Below are 16,526 nucleotides of genomic sequence, written 5' to 3'. Positions count from 1 at the left end.
TGACTGAATCACAAAGAATTCCGATTATGAGTCTTTATATCATTGTCATCAGAGTTTCAAGCTTTCTTTCCGGCCATACTTTCCATGTTGTACGACTTGCATCGATGTGATAATCAATCAATAAGAGAAGAAGACGGCACATGATCTATATTTTTGTTATCTGATGATGTCTCAATTGGTTTTTTTTCAAAACATACTTTTCACATTGCACAACGTTCACATATGTGATAAATCATCAATGAAAGAAGAAGTCAATACGTGATTTGGGAATAGCTGCACAACCATTTGTGAGCGTTACCTAGAACAGGGAATTCAAAGTATGGCAAATTGTTGTATCAAACGTGCGTAACATTCACTTGTTACTTCTCCACAGCCTTCCTCACTCGTCTTTGACCTGATTTTTTGACAGTTTTAGGCAAAAAGGGTCTTTGCCACGCGGGGAGAGTGGCTATCAATTCAACAAAGACTTCTGGTACTTGATATTGCCCAGTTCCAAGCATGACAAAGCCTGAATCATCACCTTCGGGCGAGAAAAGGTAATCAATGTATTTTGCCGGAAGATGACTAAAGGTGTATTTGTTTGGTAGATCTTTCTGATGTGCTGCTTGGATCATTGTTTGTCCAGGGCTGTAACAATATATTTCTAATGAGACATAGGAGAGCTTTGTGGGAGACTGAGCTTCTTGAACCCATGCATGCTTTCCTGTGTTATGCTAAAAGATAGCAAGAACACGACCGAGATAGAAGTACTGTTGTGCAATGAAAAAAAATCTTTCAGTGTGTATAAAACACACATAATAGCTTGAATCTTGGTACTCACATCTTGCTTTACCACCACAACCCATTTATCTTTGGTGAGCGGAGTTTTGGCTGTAATTTCACCTGTTCCACCTTGTTGATATTGGTATTCTATTCCAATGGAATCTACGCCTTGTGAATTTCTGGCTTGCGTTCCTGAAACTTCTGGCTCTGTGACTGTTGTATTGTCTTGCGTGTCTGTAGGATCATGGAACTTGCGTTTTCCATGAGTTATCCAACAGTTCTTCCGGGCTTCACCATATTCTGGGTCCTTCTGTGATTGCCAATAGAAGGAGACAGCTTTGCTATACTGACTTGGTGACATGACTTCGTGGCTGGTGTCTGGATTGTACTGAGGCACAGGTAAGTCTTTTGATGCAACACGTGGTCTCTCTGGCCCATGATGGGTTTGAACTTGACTATCATGTAGCTTTCTGTCAGAAGTCATGCTATCTGTGTTCAAAGTCCCATTGGTGTTCACCAAAGATTTTGGCGCGGTTGAAGAGGCGATGTTTACTTCCAATAGCTGACTCTTACCAATCTGTAGCATCACATTGTTCACTAAATCTTTGAGCACTTGATCTTCATGACTTTCTGTTATCCGGGACATCAGTACATCGGCTTCTTGATGCTGGCTTGTCAATCCAGCTGCTGTTTCTAATGCTTGTTCAACATTGATTGTTTCTGACTCAAGAGGATAAGTCAAGCAAGATCGCTTGTGTATTGATACCAATACATCATTTTGATCTTCTCCGAAGGCCTGTTCGCATACGTTGTCATCTACTGGTGCTTCCATATTGTTTGTGGTAATTCCAGCAAACATTGCTAGTTCTTGTGCCCAAGATTCTGCAACCTTAAGAAGTTGATGTATCTCATTGTTGCTGGGATACTGGCTGAGAATCAAGGTATAGTCATGTATATTGTTGCGTGAGAAATTGTATTGGTAACCTATTAAATCACTGATTAGCTTCATAGCAAATATAATCGGAATTATGTTGAGATACTTGCCTGAATGCAAGTTCTCATTTGTGGGCAATGTGATATACCCACTCATGATGCACTTTATAACAGCAAATATCTTTGGCTTCACCTGCCTTGCATCTAATACAGTGAAAGTTGGTAAAAGCACCCGCATCCACCCAAAGATTTGCTCACAACACTCGGTTCCATGATTCCAAGGCATCAGTGGGTGGTTAGGGTATCGTTTGCGATGAGCAATGATGAGTCCTAACAGACTCTCACCAAGCTGTTCAAATATACAAATGCTGTGATGTGAGATACAGTTTGAGGATAAGTTCATTAAGCTTCCAGGCTCCTTCTGACGTTTAGGTAGATACACTTTCCACTTGCAAACAAAGAAGACCACTGTGTAGCTTGAAATGATCCTGTCTTGATGTGGCATGCGCTGATTCAACCAAGAATCAACAAGCTTGCCAAAGATGTATAGGTACAAGACTAGGCCAACACATTCTGGATCTGAACAAGCCGCCTTGAAAGTTTGCTTGCTGAATGTTTGGTAAGCATGTCCATCATCTTGTTTGTCTGTATTCAATATATCTTTGTAGCCAAGTGGGCAATTTTTGGTTTTGAGTAAGATAAGCAGCTGGTCAAGGTTGATGTTGAATTGTCCAAAAGCTAACAAACACGGCCCAGAAAGCAGTTGGTTTGAAGCTGTCTTCCGAGCATGCTTAGGATCCTGTACTGCTACAACTGGTTGTTTGGAGGCTCCTAGAAGTGGAAAACGTACATTGACTTTGAGTTCAGGAGCTGAGAAGTCCAAATAATTGGTGGCTGCGTTAACCAGTAGCTCTTGTGCAAGTACTTCAGATGCAGCACCATCAGATCCCAAAGAAATAAGCGGAATTTCAGCTGATTCAAGTAAATGTATGAACTTGAGGTGTTGAGCCTTGATGTCTTCAGCAGACTCGTCCTCGCGGCTAGAAATCAAAGCAACTACAAAGGTAGGGATGTTTGGCAGTGGAACTTGTATTGTGTATGCGCGAATCTAAGACATGAGATGGTACCGGTCAATTCTGACTTCAAAGATAGAGTTAAATCAAAAAAAGGATGGAAAACTGACCTTCTTGCACAGACAATCTCCTTCAACTGCATCTTTGATCAAAGTTTTCAGGTGTTCAAGATCAACAACTTTGACATCACCACCTTCCACACCTACCAAACAGCCTTCATTGTAACGAAGAGCCTTTACACACACTGCCTGTTCAGTCCCAGCTGAGACAGGCCCACTGTATCCACTTTGCTTCAGCCAGGCGACAACTGGAAGGACATTATCAATGTGAAATTTGTCAATAATCTGTGCACCAATACGCTGGCATTGTAAGCCAAAACCACGAGGTGAGCGTCCACAGAGGTTTGCCTGAAAGAGCTCAAGAGCACCTTTGGAGTAGGCACCGGCTGTTGTCAACATATTGTCAAGGTACTCATTAAAGGGCATTCCACATGTGCTTCTGCCCTTAGATTCTTGCTCAGCTCAGATCCCAAAACCCTTGGCTAATCCTCGAAAAACTGGTAGATCTTTGAATGGTCCAGCCTGCGCATGGACACTAAAGGTTGTCCAGAATTTGAGGTCTCCGGCTTGTATTGATTGTTCAAGTGACTGGAATAATTTCTGTAGCTCAGTATAACGGAACAGAAGATCATGGAATGGACCTTTCTCCATGAACATCTTTGCAATGAATATAAGAGTGTCATCTGTGGTGTAGCCTTTATTGATAGCTGTTATCAATGATGAGTTCTTCTTGATCTCCAAGCATGCCTTGCAGACCTCAACCGCCCCAGAATCAAGAGTTCAAACTTGTTGAGTACATTTGGTCAAGTGAATAGAGCCCTGGTTTCCAACACGTCTGATGATCCATGTTGACAAGGAAAAAAGCTCTTTGTGTAGCTCCTGCTTCTGGCTATCTGATAGAGAGCTCTCTGTCGAGGTGCCAAAAAGTCTGAGACATACAGTGAACCTCAGCGGATATGCATGGTAAGATGTGCAGGAGTGCTGGACACAGGTTGATATGGGTTGTTGATCTGGGCGTAGCCAAGTCTTGTAAGTCAGACCTGCACATGGGACCTGAGATACTTGTGGCTGATTGTTTGAACCATTGAGACTTTGGGGTCGATCTGGATCTTGGCAAAGTCTTTCTGTTGTCTCCGTACAACTTTCTATTGAAGGGTAGTGAAAGATGTTGGCATCTGTTGGCACGCTGTTGAAATATTGATAAAACAAAAGATGTTATTGAGATCCAACAACAAATCACCCACTTGAGTCCCAATGAGCTTTGGCATAATGTATCCTGCCTGCCATCATCTTGACCAAGTGTCCACAGTGGCATTGTAGGCATTGATCTGGTCCCTTCTTTGTGAAGACACACTCTGGGCAGCTTTGTCCGTTGTCCGTTTTGGGCAAGCCTTGCGCCTTTTTGCATCTTTAACGGCATCTCTCTGGGCCAATTGTCTATCTTTGGCAGTGCGCAAGATTGGTGAAGTCAATACAGTAGAGGGGTCATTCACAGGTGCTGACATTGTTTGATCAAGTCAATAGAATGTGTTTATCAAGAAGAACATTTAAAAACTAATATGTTCAAAAACTAAATACAATCAAAAAAAAGAACATTCAAAAACTTGAATTCATGTCAAACAGTACTGGTAAGTCTTGGTAGTTCTCTGTCTTAGTCTCTCTATAATCGTCTATCAACAATCTCTCACTCAATGGAGTCAATTTCTGCCTCCCAAATTTCTGCCTATCTCGGCATTTTACACAGTTTTGCATTTCCAGCTACTTCAAGTTTCAGCTTTCATGTCAAAATGTACATACAAGCACAGACAAGCACCTGTCACAGGCTGACAGGGATGGCAAAAATCAGTGATAATGAAGAGTTGCAATGGGCAGAATCCAGTGAGCTATGTATAATCCCATAGAATTTAACTCCACGGGAGTTCAAAACGGACTTCTTCATATGGGTACCCCTTATAGGGGCATTCCGGGGTCCTGGTGCTGTGGTACCCTCGAATTCAAAGTTTCCTGCCAAAACTATGCATTTCTCAGTTTTCAAAAGTCATTTTTGAGTTTTGTAATGTCAGAAATTTTCCTGTGTCAAATGTAATTGTAATTTTCAATGTTGTAGTGCAAACTATGTTGTTGTATCATCTACTATGGTGCCCTTTTTTAACTTTGAACCCTAAAGCTTATCTCAGTTTACCACCACACTACTTTTTCCTCAAGTCCCCAATTTTTGAAATTTAGCCTTGTTCAACCCCATAATGAAAAACCCATAAAATCCAGTATACCTTAATAAATCCATATAAAACCCATAATTCTCAAAGTTTGAACTTAACACCTATGTACTCTACATAACCCATACCTCCTAAACCCATAGCATAAAAAAATAAAAATAAAAATAATAAAAATAAAAATAATAAAAATAAAAATAATAAAAATAAAAATAATAAAAATAAAAATACATAAAAATCATCTTATGTAAAATAAAATAATAAAATAATAAAATAATAATAATAATAAGGTATTGGTGCATTTGGAAAGTGATTAAAACACCAATGACAAAGGCTATATTTTAAAGATTCTATTGTAATGGAAAGGATAACTGACAAATTTGAAGCAAAAAACACTGACAGGTGGAGCTGATGACAATGTAGTGATTCAAAGATGGGGTAAATAAGTACAAATACAAGGAGACCCCGAATCAAGAAACACACAGAGCTCAAGGAATCAGAAGCCTAAAGGATGGATTCAACATAGAGGACAAAATCCAAGGAAATTATTGCAGACTTGAGCCTAGATGTCAAAGCAAAGAGATCGATTGACAACGCAAGGTTTGAATGGAGATTTGGATTGAAGCTGAGCAGTCAAAACAAAACCAAGAGAAAGAGTGAGATTGATTTCAAAACCAAGAAGACCTTTTCAAAACTCACGGTACATGTCCAGATCTAGCAGAATGAATGATTGAGTGCAAATGTGCTGGATTGATGGGTGCGCGGATGAGGGAATGGCAGTGAGGTTTGATTGTATGAAGTAAACAGCGGAGCGATCTGGTTGGTCAGGGTGGCTGGCACTACTTTTCTATACCCCTGGGAAAAGATGACATTTGGTGCAGTGCTTGTGCCTATAGACATCACCATTCATAAATCTACTTCATCTTATTCTATAAATTCCAAGCATCCCTTGGAATAAAACTCAAGCCCTTGAGTACAGAGCCAATCCTTTGAATTTTGCAGACGGCCAAACTTTAGAACTAACAAGGATCTTCATGAGTGAGCTGATATCTAGGTTCACTGAAAATGACTTACAACAATTGAGGGAGACTGGAGACAATTGAAGGAGACGGAAGATCATGCACTGCCAATATAGATGCCAAAAACCTTGGACAGAATCTTTCTGATGTGTTGATTCAAGGTGACTTTTTGCGCCAAAGGATACCTTGAATCAATACCTTTGATAAGATCTGTCCAAGGATTTGTAATGTCCCTCGACAAGATACATTACAAGAAGGCTACTTAACATACCTAGATACTTTTAGACATAAGACTTAAGCTTTCATGTACTTCTGTTCCACGACGCTACTCTGCACTGACTCCTTAAGGATCCTTGACTAATCGTGTCATTGTCTCCTCTGGAGTCAGGTACGTCCATTAATTCTCAATTCCCTTTTATATCTTTTCTATTTGAAGGATCCTTGACTAATCGTGTCATTGTCTCCTCTGGAGTCAGTTCGTAATATATAAAATCATACTTCGGTTCTAGAAAATTCCTTCCACCACTTCTTGTGGTGTCCCAATGTGCCTTAGAAGATCTTATCAATCTTCACAAACCTTCGTACACCTTATCCTTCAGTGAGGACATACAAAGTCCTTACACTTTTTTTTTTCTCGAACCCTTTGAAGTATTCGCATCAATCGTTCAACCTTGTCGATTGCATGAGCCTTTTTATTTTTAAACGAACCTTAATTATCCTTAGTCAATTGGACATATCCTTCCTTCTGCCTTCTTTGCTGTCCCTTACCATCAACCAAAACCTTACATATCCTTCCCCACTTCATTCCATCGAATGAACGAAGATACCGGCGGCGAAAACTCCAGACGTACAACTAGAGCTGCGGGGAATACGCTATTCGAACGTCTATTCGATCCTGACTCGGTTCTTCGAGTCCCGAAAGCTCAACCCCAATCTCGACCTCAGTCCAGAAACGCCGGGCAGAGTCACTACCGAGGAGGTTACTATGTAGCCCCTTCACAATCTGTAGCGACTACCACAACTACACCTCTGGCCCCCACACCGTCTGGATCTCTATTGCCAACCAACACCCCTCGATCATCAATCGAGATCGCACCTCAAACTCCTGCTGTGCCGGGCACCTTCCCGACGACCCCTTTCCAATCTCATCGTCCGTCCCTCCCCACAAACGAACCCAACAACCCCAAATCGTCTAACCCAACACCATCAGACCAGGACGAGATGCACGACACCAGTGAATCAACCGCCACAGCACCTCCCACAAATGAGGAGCTGCAGCGCGAGATTTTGATGTATCAACGAGACGGACTACGTGCCGCCAACGAAGCAGCCAAACGCATGGCCAAGTTAGAAGAGGACTTGCTCCGATTACGCATGGAGAAAGAAACCACCTCTCCACCCGAACTCAAGATCGACACGCGCTCCACGGGTATTGATCTTACAAAATTCAAAACCTCGGATGGACCAGCGTTCAAAGGTCCTTATAGAGAAATTGAACCTTTCCTACGCTGGGCCGCGAGCCTCAAGATTTTTTTCTTCATTAAAGGTGTGACCACTGATCACAACCGGATCGCGTTAACGGGGACCTTCTTGACCGAGCCTAACCTCCAAGCTTTCTGGGCGAACGGGTTTGATTCCTTCATTCAAGGCTCTTGGGATGATTTCAAAGAACATCTCTTCAGGGCGGCTTTACCGGCTGATTGGCAAGATCGCCTCATGGAACAACTTCAACATCTTGAGATGGGCGAATTTGAGGACTTCCGATCTTACAGCACCCGGGGCCGATCTATTCAGTCCCTAGTAAACTACGACGACCTTTTTATGGATGACCTAGAGTTCGCTAAGCTCCTCAGTTATGGCATGGTCCTGACCTTGAAGAGCGAAGTGCGTTTATGGAAGCTGCTGAAATTGTCTGAATTCGATTATAACAATTTTGAGGCGGACTGTGACAATCTATACAACGGTGTGGTAATCAAAACCACAGTTTGAATGTATTTTGATTTTTTTCTTATTATAATTTAATTTATTTTTTTATTAAGAATTAATTTATTTTTTTTTATTTTTTTTTATCATTACAAATTTAACTTATTTTTTATCTTATTTTATTATTTTCTATTCTTTTTTATAATTTCTATTTTAATTTTTTAATTTTAATTATTACTTTTTTTTATTATCACAAATTTTATATTTTTAATTTTTAATTTTTTTATTTTGTTAACTTTTAATCTTGAATTTTATTTTATTTTTTTTATTTTATGGGTTTATGAGGTATGGGTTAGTTAGGGGTGTATGGGATATGTAGAGTACATAAGTGTTAAGTGGTAATTTCGAAAATTATGGGTTGTGCATGGTTTTATTAAGGTATGCAGGATTTTATGGGTTTTCCATTATGGGTTTGAACAAGGCTGAATTTCGAAAATTGAGGACTTGGAGGAAAAAGTAGGGTGGTGGTAAACTGAGATAAGCTTTAGGGTTCAAAGTCAAATGGTCACCATAGTAGATGATACAACAACAAAGTTTTGCAATACAACATTGAAAATGACAATTACATTTGACACAGGAGAATTTCCGACATTACGAAACTTGAAAATGACTTTTGAAGACTGAGAAATGCATAGTTTTGGCAGGGAACTTTGAATTCAAGGGTACCACAGCACCATTTCAGGGTAGATGTTAGTTGGGGTAGATTCTATTTTCGCATATTTCCCAACAACTTTAATTTTAAACATCATCCTTATCAACTTTAGTGGTAATATCAGGTGGTAAACTGGGTAAATCCAATTTCGAGTATTTTCACATAAAATCGAATTTCATTTTAAGGGTACAACCAATAGAGTTAGAGTTTAGCTTGGCTGAGCAAAGTTGTAGAGCGGCAGCAGCCTTTTTTTTCTGTCTCTTCAGAATTTTTATATGGTCCCTTTTTCTTATCTTAATTCAGCTTTGAAGGGAAAATGGCGGAAATTTGGGTTTTTGTGGTAAACAGCTAAGTTATAGTGCTGCTTGTGAGCTTGAAAGTTTGTAGATTGTCAATGTGTGTGCGCTGAATCTGTCTATCAACTTTATTTTGGGGGTTCATTGAGAGTTATGCTGTGAAAAAGTTGTATGAAGGTGAATTTCGAGTTTGAGGGGTGTTTTTTGTCTTATCTTTTTTTTGTGTGTGTTTCAATTTTGATATAGTCAAGTGTCTCTTTTCTTCCCCTTTGGGATCCTTTTATTTAGCAAAAATTATTATTAGAATTTAGAATAAAGCTTTGTATCTTTTTATTATTATTATCTGGGTAAACAACTAATGAAAGTTGGGATTTTATAATATTAGACCCTTTATTCACTTTTAATAATTTCTTGTTGAGTTGAAAGCTCATTTGCTCATTTGGAAGGTGGCTGAGTGCGCCTAGATAGTGCTACTTTTGATTTTATTATCCTCTTTTAGCCTGGTTCTTATTAATCCAAAGACTTGTAGGTCTTAAATTTAATTCATCAGTAATCAAAGTCCCTGTTTAAGAAGGGCATTTCTTTCTTTGTTTGAAGTCTTTCAATTCACCATCTCAAGACTTATTCTTCTTTTGATTGTGTGTGTTGTTGATTTGGTCTTCATTCTTCCCCTTCTTGGCTCTGCTTTCAGCTGTGTACTGAAAAAGTTCTACATCTGGTCCCTCAACTCTTGATCTTACCTCTTCCCTTTTTGGTGTTTGCTCTTCCAACTGAGTCATCTAGGGGTTCTTTTGGTTATTTCAAGCTTATCTGTAGGATATTAATTTCGTGGTAGTACTTGGATATTGGTCTACTTCAAGGTTTTATTATTTAGAAGTACTAGGATATTGGTCTTCTCAGTTTTTGATTTATTGGTCTTCAAGATTCAAGATTTCAAATTCAAGTTATTAATTATTATTCTTAGTTGATTGTTGTTCACTTTATCATCAAGAATTTCGTGGTTATTGATTCATTCATTCATTAACTTCATTTATAGGTTTCATTTGATAGAACTACTTGGATATAAGTATTCTAGAATTGATTTGGGTAATCAAATTCAATTCTTCACATCAAGTTTGATTTATTTGATTTCAAGTTTAATTATTCACTTCAAGATTAATTAATTTTGACTTCAAGAGTTACTTTTCATTCAGAGTCTTATTCATTTCAAGATTCAGTTTGACATCAAGAATTATTTAAATCAAGTTTCAATTGATTACTTCAAGGTTCATCATTGAATTCAACATTTATTTATTTTTGATTTGAAGATTTATTATTCAAGATCAAGAATTTTATTTACTTCAAGTGGTTTATTTTACTTCAAGAACAAGAATCTTATTCATTTCAAGATTCATTTGACTTCAAGTTTTGTTTATTCACATCAAAATTATTTTTAGTTTAAGTTGTATTTGATTCACTTCAAGACTTATTCACTTCAAGACTTATTCACTTCAAGACTTATTCACTTCAAGACTTATTCACTTCAAGATCTGAATTTATTTCAAGATTTATTTTATTTCAAGATTTATTCAGAGTCTGATTCATTGGAAGAATTTTTTACTTCAAGTTCAAGATTTATTTTAGTTTTTATTTACATCAAGTTTCAATTATTTACATCAAGAAATTAATTGACTTCAAGTTTTAATTAATTTTTATTTCAAGTTTCAAATTATTCAATTCAAGTTTTTAATTCACTTCAAGAATTATTATCAAATTCAAGTTGTTAATTTATTCAAGTTATCATCAAGAATTTTTTGTGAATCAATCATTCATTAACTGTTAATTCATTGATTCATTTCATTTTATTCAAATGGCTAATTTATTTGATAATGAATGGAAGGAGGAAGACATCAAAGCTAGCTCAAGTGGTTTTGATGCTTTGAATAAAGGAAAAGGAAAAGAATGATCAGAAAATTATCAAGTTGCAGAAGACAACATTGAAAGTTTGATGGATGGTTTAACTGAGAAAGAAGTCATTCAAGTTTTACAGAAACTAGCGAATTGGCGGCGGGCACCGCGGCTAGATGATTGAGCTAATCAGTGATTATCACTTTCCCGGTGCTTGTTAGTTTGCTTTCAGCTGGGGCTTTCAGTTTACGTCTCAGTGTCCATGAACATATGTTGACCCTGTGATATATTGTTTTGTGTAGCACGCTCTCAGAGAGAGTACACATATCTTAAGATCTGTTGTGCAATTCTTGCCACCTTGCATATGTATGATAAGTTTGCCTGCAAATCTCATGGAGTTTTGTACGGTATCTTCTAAAATACCAAATGATGTCACTTTACTATCCTTTCTTTTGATTGCCCAAGGGTTGCTTGGGTCAGTCGTCATCTCCACCCCACAGTCTTCAACAATGTTTTCTTCCAATTCAACAACTGTATTACATACAATCCAAAAAAACTGCATTACAAATGAATCTTATTTCTATTCCTTCCATTTTTGGTTGTCAGGTGTTCTTATGTCTTTGCAGTCTCTAACCTTTTGATCACTATTTTTGTTGTGAATCCACTGCTCTTTGGTCCCAATCATAGAACCAGCACAGGCCATGGTGTTCCATCTATTGCAATTAGTTATTCTTCACCAGCCTTTTCATTCTGATTGAGTTATTTGATGTGTCTTATTACTTCAGCTACTTTTCCAGGCCTCAGTTCCAACCATATTTTCTTGATGCATCCACATCTCACTAATCACGGAAATACTTTGCCTTCACTACATTCAACATTATAGTGAACATTATGTACTTTTTTATTCCCATCTACCTATTCAATGTAAAAGAATTCAACGGAGAAAAAACTCGATGTTGACTTGAACACTGTATCAAAGGCTTTAACAAGATAAAAAGATATTAGATCTCTTGACAGAAAGTTGAATAAGCTCGAAGAGATCAATGAAATAAAGCAAACCTGACAAGGTTTGATAAAAAGTAAAAAGAAAACTTTAGAATTCTTTTCCCCAAACGGTGAGGTATAAATTAATATGAAAAACATCACAGATACTAAAACACACCTTTAACAAGATAAAAAGATATTAGATCTCTCGACAGCGAGTTGACTAAGCTTGAAGAGATCAATGAAACAAAGCAAACCTGACAAGGTTTGATAAAAAGTAAAAACAAAACTTAAACAGTAGAAGAAATGTGTAAAGTAGTGTAGATATGAATAAGGCTGAGATCAGTATCTGTAGATTGAGTAAAAAGAGAGAAAGAATAAAAACAGTTACCTTTAGAATTCTTTTCCCCAAACGGTGAGGAAGAAGAAAACTAAAGGGAACAAGACAGAGCGCACATATAAGAGAAAAAGAAATGAGTAACAACCAGACGCGACTTCAAATACAACACCCCTGCATTAAACCACCTTGCTTACGCACTACACAAACAGTCACCCCTTTGTCCAACAATCATTCTAGCAATAATAACCAGTAAGCTTAGTTCTTGATGTTAACACGATTGATGTTAAGCTAATTTGATGTTAACACAACCATTGATAACGTTTGAAGGTCTTGACAAACATTTATTCCAATACAATGTCTCTCACTATTTCAGTCAATATTCTTGGCTTCCATTCCAGCAGGATCTTTGACTTAAGATTCATAAAATAGAGCACTTTTTGCGCATTCGATTGCTCAAGTATTTGAGCTTGGACTTATTATGATTTCAGACTTATTGAGATCCACCTGATATCAACACACATATTGGAAAAGGTCCTGTGTAGGTAAATCATCAGTTTATATGTTTCTTTCCTATCATCTAGAGTTGTAATTGGGAGCCTGTTTGATCAAAGGTCTTTGACTATGCTTTCCACCATGTAAATATCCTTGTAGCACGTCGACGTGCACACACAAAATCCTTTCCATAGACCCTGTAATGACCCATCAAAGAGGTGCCACAACAAGCGCATATTCCCCTTATCACCTGGGAGGTTGAAAGTCAGTTGACCCCTGCTGACAACAAAGGATTCTGCAAATCCTTTGATCAAATCACAAAGCACAAAGGGTGCTCAACAATAATCTCAGTCTAAATCCGACCAAAAGACTTTGAGATTTGTTTCAAAACTCTCTGTGTGTGCACGTTGACGTGCTACACAAATATTTACATGGTATTGGTTGTCAAGGAGGATTGTGATTTGTCAAATGTGAACTGATGCGGTGTTCAGAGCCATTGCAAGTTCCATCTGGATTACAGATATTCTGCTTGATAGATACCATAGGTTCTTGCTGTTCCTAGGTGTTCAGCCAAAGATTTATTAGTATTCTCCCTCCATACAGCCGCTGCTGTTGTAGAAATCCTACACTGTGTGGCATAGGCTGAGCCGGAGAGGGGATGAGATTCCACCAATGAAGTACAGATGAAACTTGAGTGTGGTGAAGCTGCCCTCATCCTATGAAATTGAAGTTTGAAGAAAAAAACATAGCAACTCTAACTACTTTTGATGTTCAAAAATATAACTTGTGACAATATTCTATATCTATCATTATCTGTCTGGAATTCATTGGTGAGTTACTCAAATCTGTTGTTGTGAATGACTTGTGAAAATTGGCCTACTTATACTTACAATAAAAAAGTGTAGGTACTGGTAACTTGATTTGATTGGTGTCCTTTGTTGACAACTGTTGCAGAAGGTGGAAGTTTGGTTCCAGCGTAAAACTGTGTGATTGTTTCTTTTGCTCCTAAGTGCTAGGTGAGTAATCTCAAACCTTTCTGATCTGTGAATTTGCAATAATTGAGTATGTTGCTTTATCAAAGAGACACTGGTATGTATTGGTCTAAATACTGATTGCACTTTCAATTGTTTCCTTAATCCCATCACAAAAATTGAACTATATGTCAACTCACCAAATCAGGTAAGAAATGAAGTGCACAAACTTCTGCTGAGTGGAATTTTACCTCCCACTGCCACATAAGAACACATAGTGATCTTCAACAATGGCTCTTGAATACCTGAGTGCATCACAGTGTGGAAACTAATTCCTATGATCATGTCTTAATCTTGTATCATATTCTTTTATATCACACTGTAGATCAACTCACAACAGAAAAAGAAAAGATACATAAATTGTACCCTTCAATTCTTATCAAGGCATGTGGACTCAAGAAAAAGACTCAAAATCAGCATCTCAATCTGGATTATCTATATGATTTTTTGCATGTCATTCTCAATGAACATCAATCTTACATTCAAACAGTATAGTATATACATACATAGAAGTTAAAATAAACATGACACATACAAGAAAGATAAATAAGTAAAATGCACACATACCTTTGAGAAATGGGGGTCAAAATGAAAAAGTCAACATTGATGTGATGCAAATACAAACATAATTTAAAGATTAAAAACCCTCACATAATGAATTAAGCAAGACCAAACAATCAATCTACAAGGAAACAAGCCCCAATATTGAAATCTTCAAGGTATCAGTATGGCAAACAAATGTGATGTGAAGGAAAGAAATGGAAGTTCTTACATATTGAATGGATGAACTATGATATTAAAACATAGCTCAAAATCTCATTCTAGAATAAAAAATAAGTAAAGTCAGGTGGAGAGTGGGGAAAGAAAGGAAAGAGTTAGTATGATTCAGAAGAAGGAATCAAATAAGACATAAATTAAATCACATTACATACCTTCATCATAGGCCAAGATCAAAATAATAAACCTCATAAAGCGTTTGATTTTGGGAATCTAATATTCAAACATGATTGAGAGATGAAGGTGGAAATCGAAATTGAATTGGATGTTTATGAAGATTGTAGTCGAAAGAGGCTGAGATCGAAATGATTAATTAAATATGAAGTTTGATTTTGAGGTTCATAGCTAAAAGAAAGAAAGAGAGTTGGGTCAGTAGAATTAATTACTTACTTGAAAAGAACAAGATGGAGGGTCAAGATCGAAATTGAATCCATCAATCTATTCATCAGATACCACCAGAATCGAAATTTAAACATCAAAAGCTATGATGGGAAAGAATAGAAGAGAAAAGAACAAATAAACTTACCTATGTAAGTGATTGGGTTCCAAAATCGAAAATGAAATCAGTGATCTATTCATCGGTCATTCAAAATCAAATTTTGAACCAACAAGGCCAAGATGAAGTTGAAGAAGTGGGGAAAAGAAGAGCTATCAGTATGTATAACTACCAAACAGAAAAGTACGGAGAGTGGAGAAGAAAGGATTAGAAAATCTACGTTGATGTGATTTGAAAGAGAGTCCGATTGGAGATGAAAATGAAATTTGGGAAGGAAGGGATTGTGAATATTCCATCATGACCAATCTTTCTTCGTTCGTCTGTTTGGCTGTTTGTCTGTCTCGTTAGTTGTGTTTGTGTCAAAGTGTATCATATCTTTTTCTTTATTTGGAGATCCATCGATGGGATCACCGTAGTTTTTCTTATATTTTTTCTTTTGATTGTTTTTTGGAGAAGAAAGTCCTACAATTGTTAAATCAAATGAAATAGTTCTTTTTAGTTAGATTTCTTTGGTAACAGAGACAAGGAGAATAAAGACTGTACCTTTGAATTTATTTCATTGTTCTTTAGTGTGTTCTTGTCGTGGTATCTTGTGTGGAATATTGTGATTGTGTTTTTTGTTGCTGAGCCTCGTCGTAAATGTTTGACTCTGTATACGGTCCAGGACGATTTTCATCTCGGTCTCTACTTCCATCACGTGTGTTAGTTGTGTCTACCCACGCCGCTTGCTTTTCCATTGAAACGCCAAGCACCCCAAACAAAGGCTAGTGTTTGTGTACAAAACACTTACGGTGATGTCGGTGATGAGTAAGATTCATACCAACCATACCAACCGGGTGGCGCCAATCACCCAGTTTTCAGTGTTGAAGGATGATGGTGCCCAATCAGTATTGGTTTGTTTTCGGGCATACTCCTGGCAATCAGCTTCTAATATTTTCGCTTTCCAAGAATGAAGTCGCCATGTGTGGTAATGGAGGATTTGTGTAGATTGAGTCAATGGGAAATCAGCGGAAATATTGTCAAATCCGGTAACGGTTGTGAAAAGACACACATATGAAAAATGACTGGTAATGGAGGTGAAACAGGGACAGATGACCGTCAATGGAGATTTCAAGGTTTGGGTTGTATGGCTCTCATGGTCATTGATGTATTGTTTGTTGTCTCGTGCCGTCAAGGACTGTTCAAACGAGGGTTGCAATTGTAAGGATGAGGTGGGCCTCAAAAGAGGGGTTGATGAGAAAGGGTGTGAGTGATGGAAGTGCGCAAATGCCGAATTCTGTAGGAAAGGGGAATGAGACTGAGGCGGTGGGATCTTAGGTATGTTTACCGTTAGGCCTTAGGGGGTTTAATCCAGTTTCGCCGAGAAACATGGTTGAGCCTTTAGTTTTATGATTAAAGCAAGACAAGATGAAGGCTTCAAGAGATGAGAAAGTTCGTAGAAGAGAATTAAGAAGTGAAGGTGTTTATCACAGTGACAATTCAGAAGATGATGGTGATGCTCAGCAAGTTCAAGATGATTTATTGGGTAA

At 37.8% G+C, this 16,526-nt stretch overlaps 1 protein-coding gene across 1 annotated transcript; it reads right to left on the bottom strand.

The window, feature by feature from the left end:
- Positions 1–359: 359 nt before the first annotated feature.
- MELLADRAFT_92216 (uncharacterized protein) lies at positions 360–3,226 on the bottom strand (the record flags this gene model as incomplete). The annotated part of the gene is made up of 3 exons (XM_007405409.1): positions 360–713; positions 821–2,803; positions 2,879–3,226. 3 exons carry the CDS (start codon positions 3,224–3,226, stop codon positions 360–362), a joined length of 2,685 nt encoding a protein of 894 aa, XP_007405471.1.
- Positions 3,227–16,526: the final 13,300 nt, after the last annotated feature.

The sequence above is a fragment of the Melampsora larici-populina genome (genome assembly GCF_000204055.1).
Source record: "Melampsora larici-populina 98AG31 unplaced genomic scaffold MELLAscaffold_4, whole genome shotgun sequence".
NCBI classification, from domain to species: Eukaryota; Fungi; Basidiomycota; class Pucciniomycetes; order Pucciniales; family Melampsoraceae; genus Melampsora; species Melampsora laricis-populina.
Note: the sequence above shows the minus strand (reverse complement) of the source record. Positions and strands in the feature narration are given on the sequence as shown.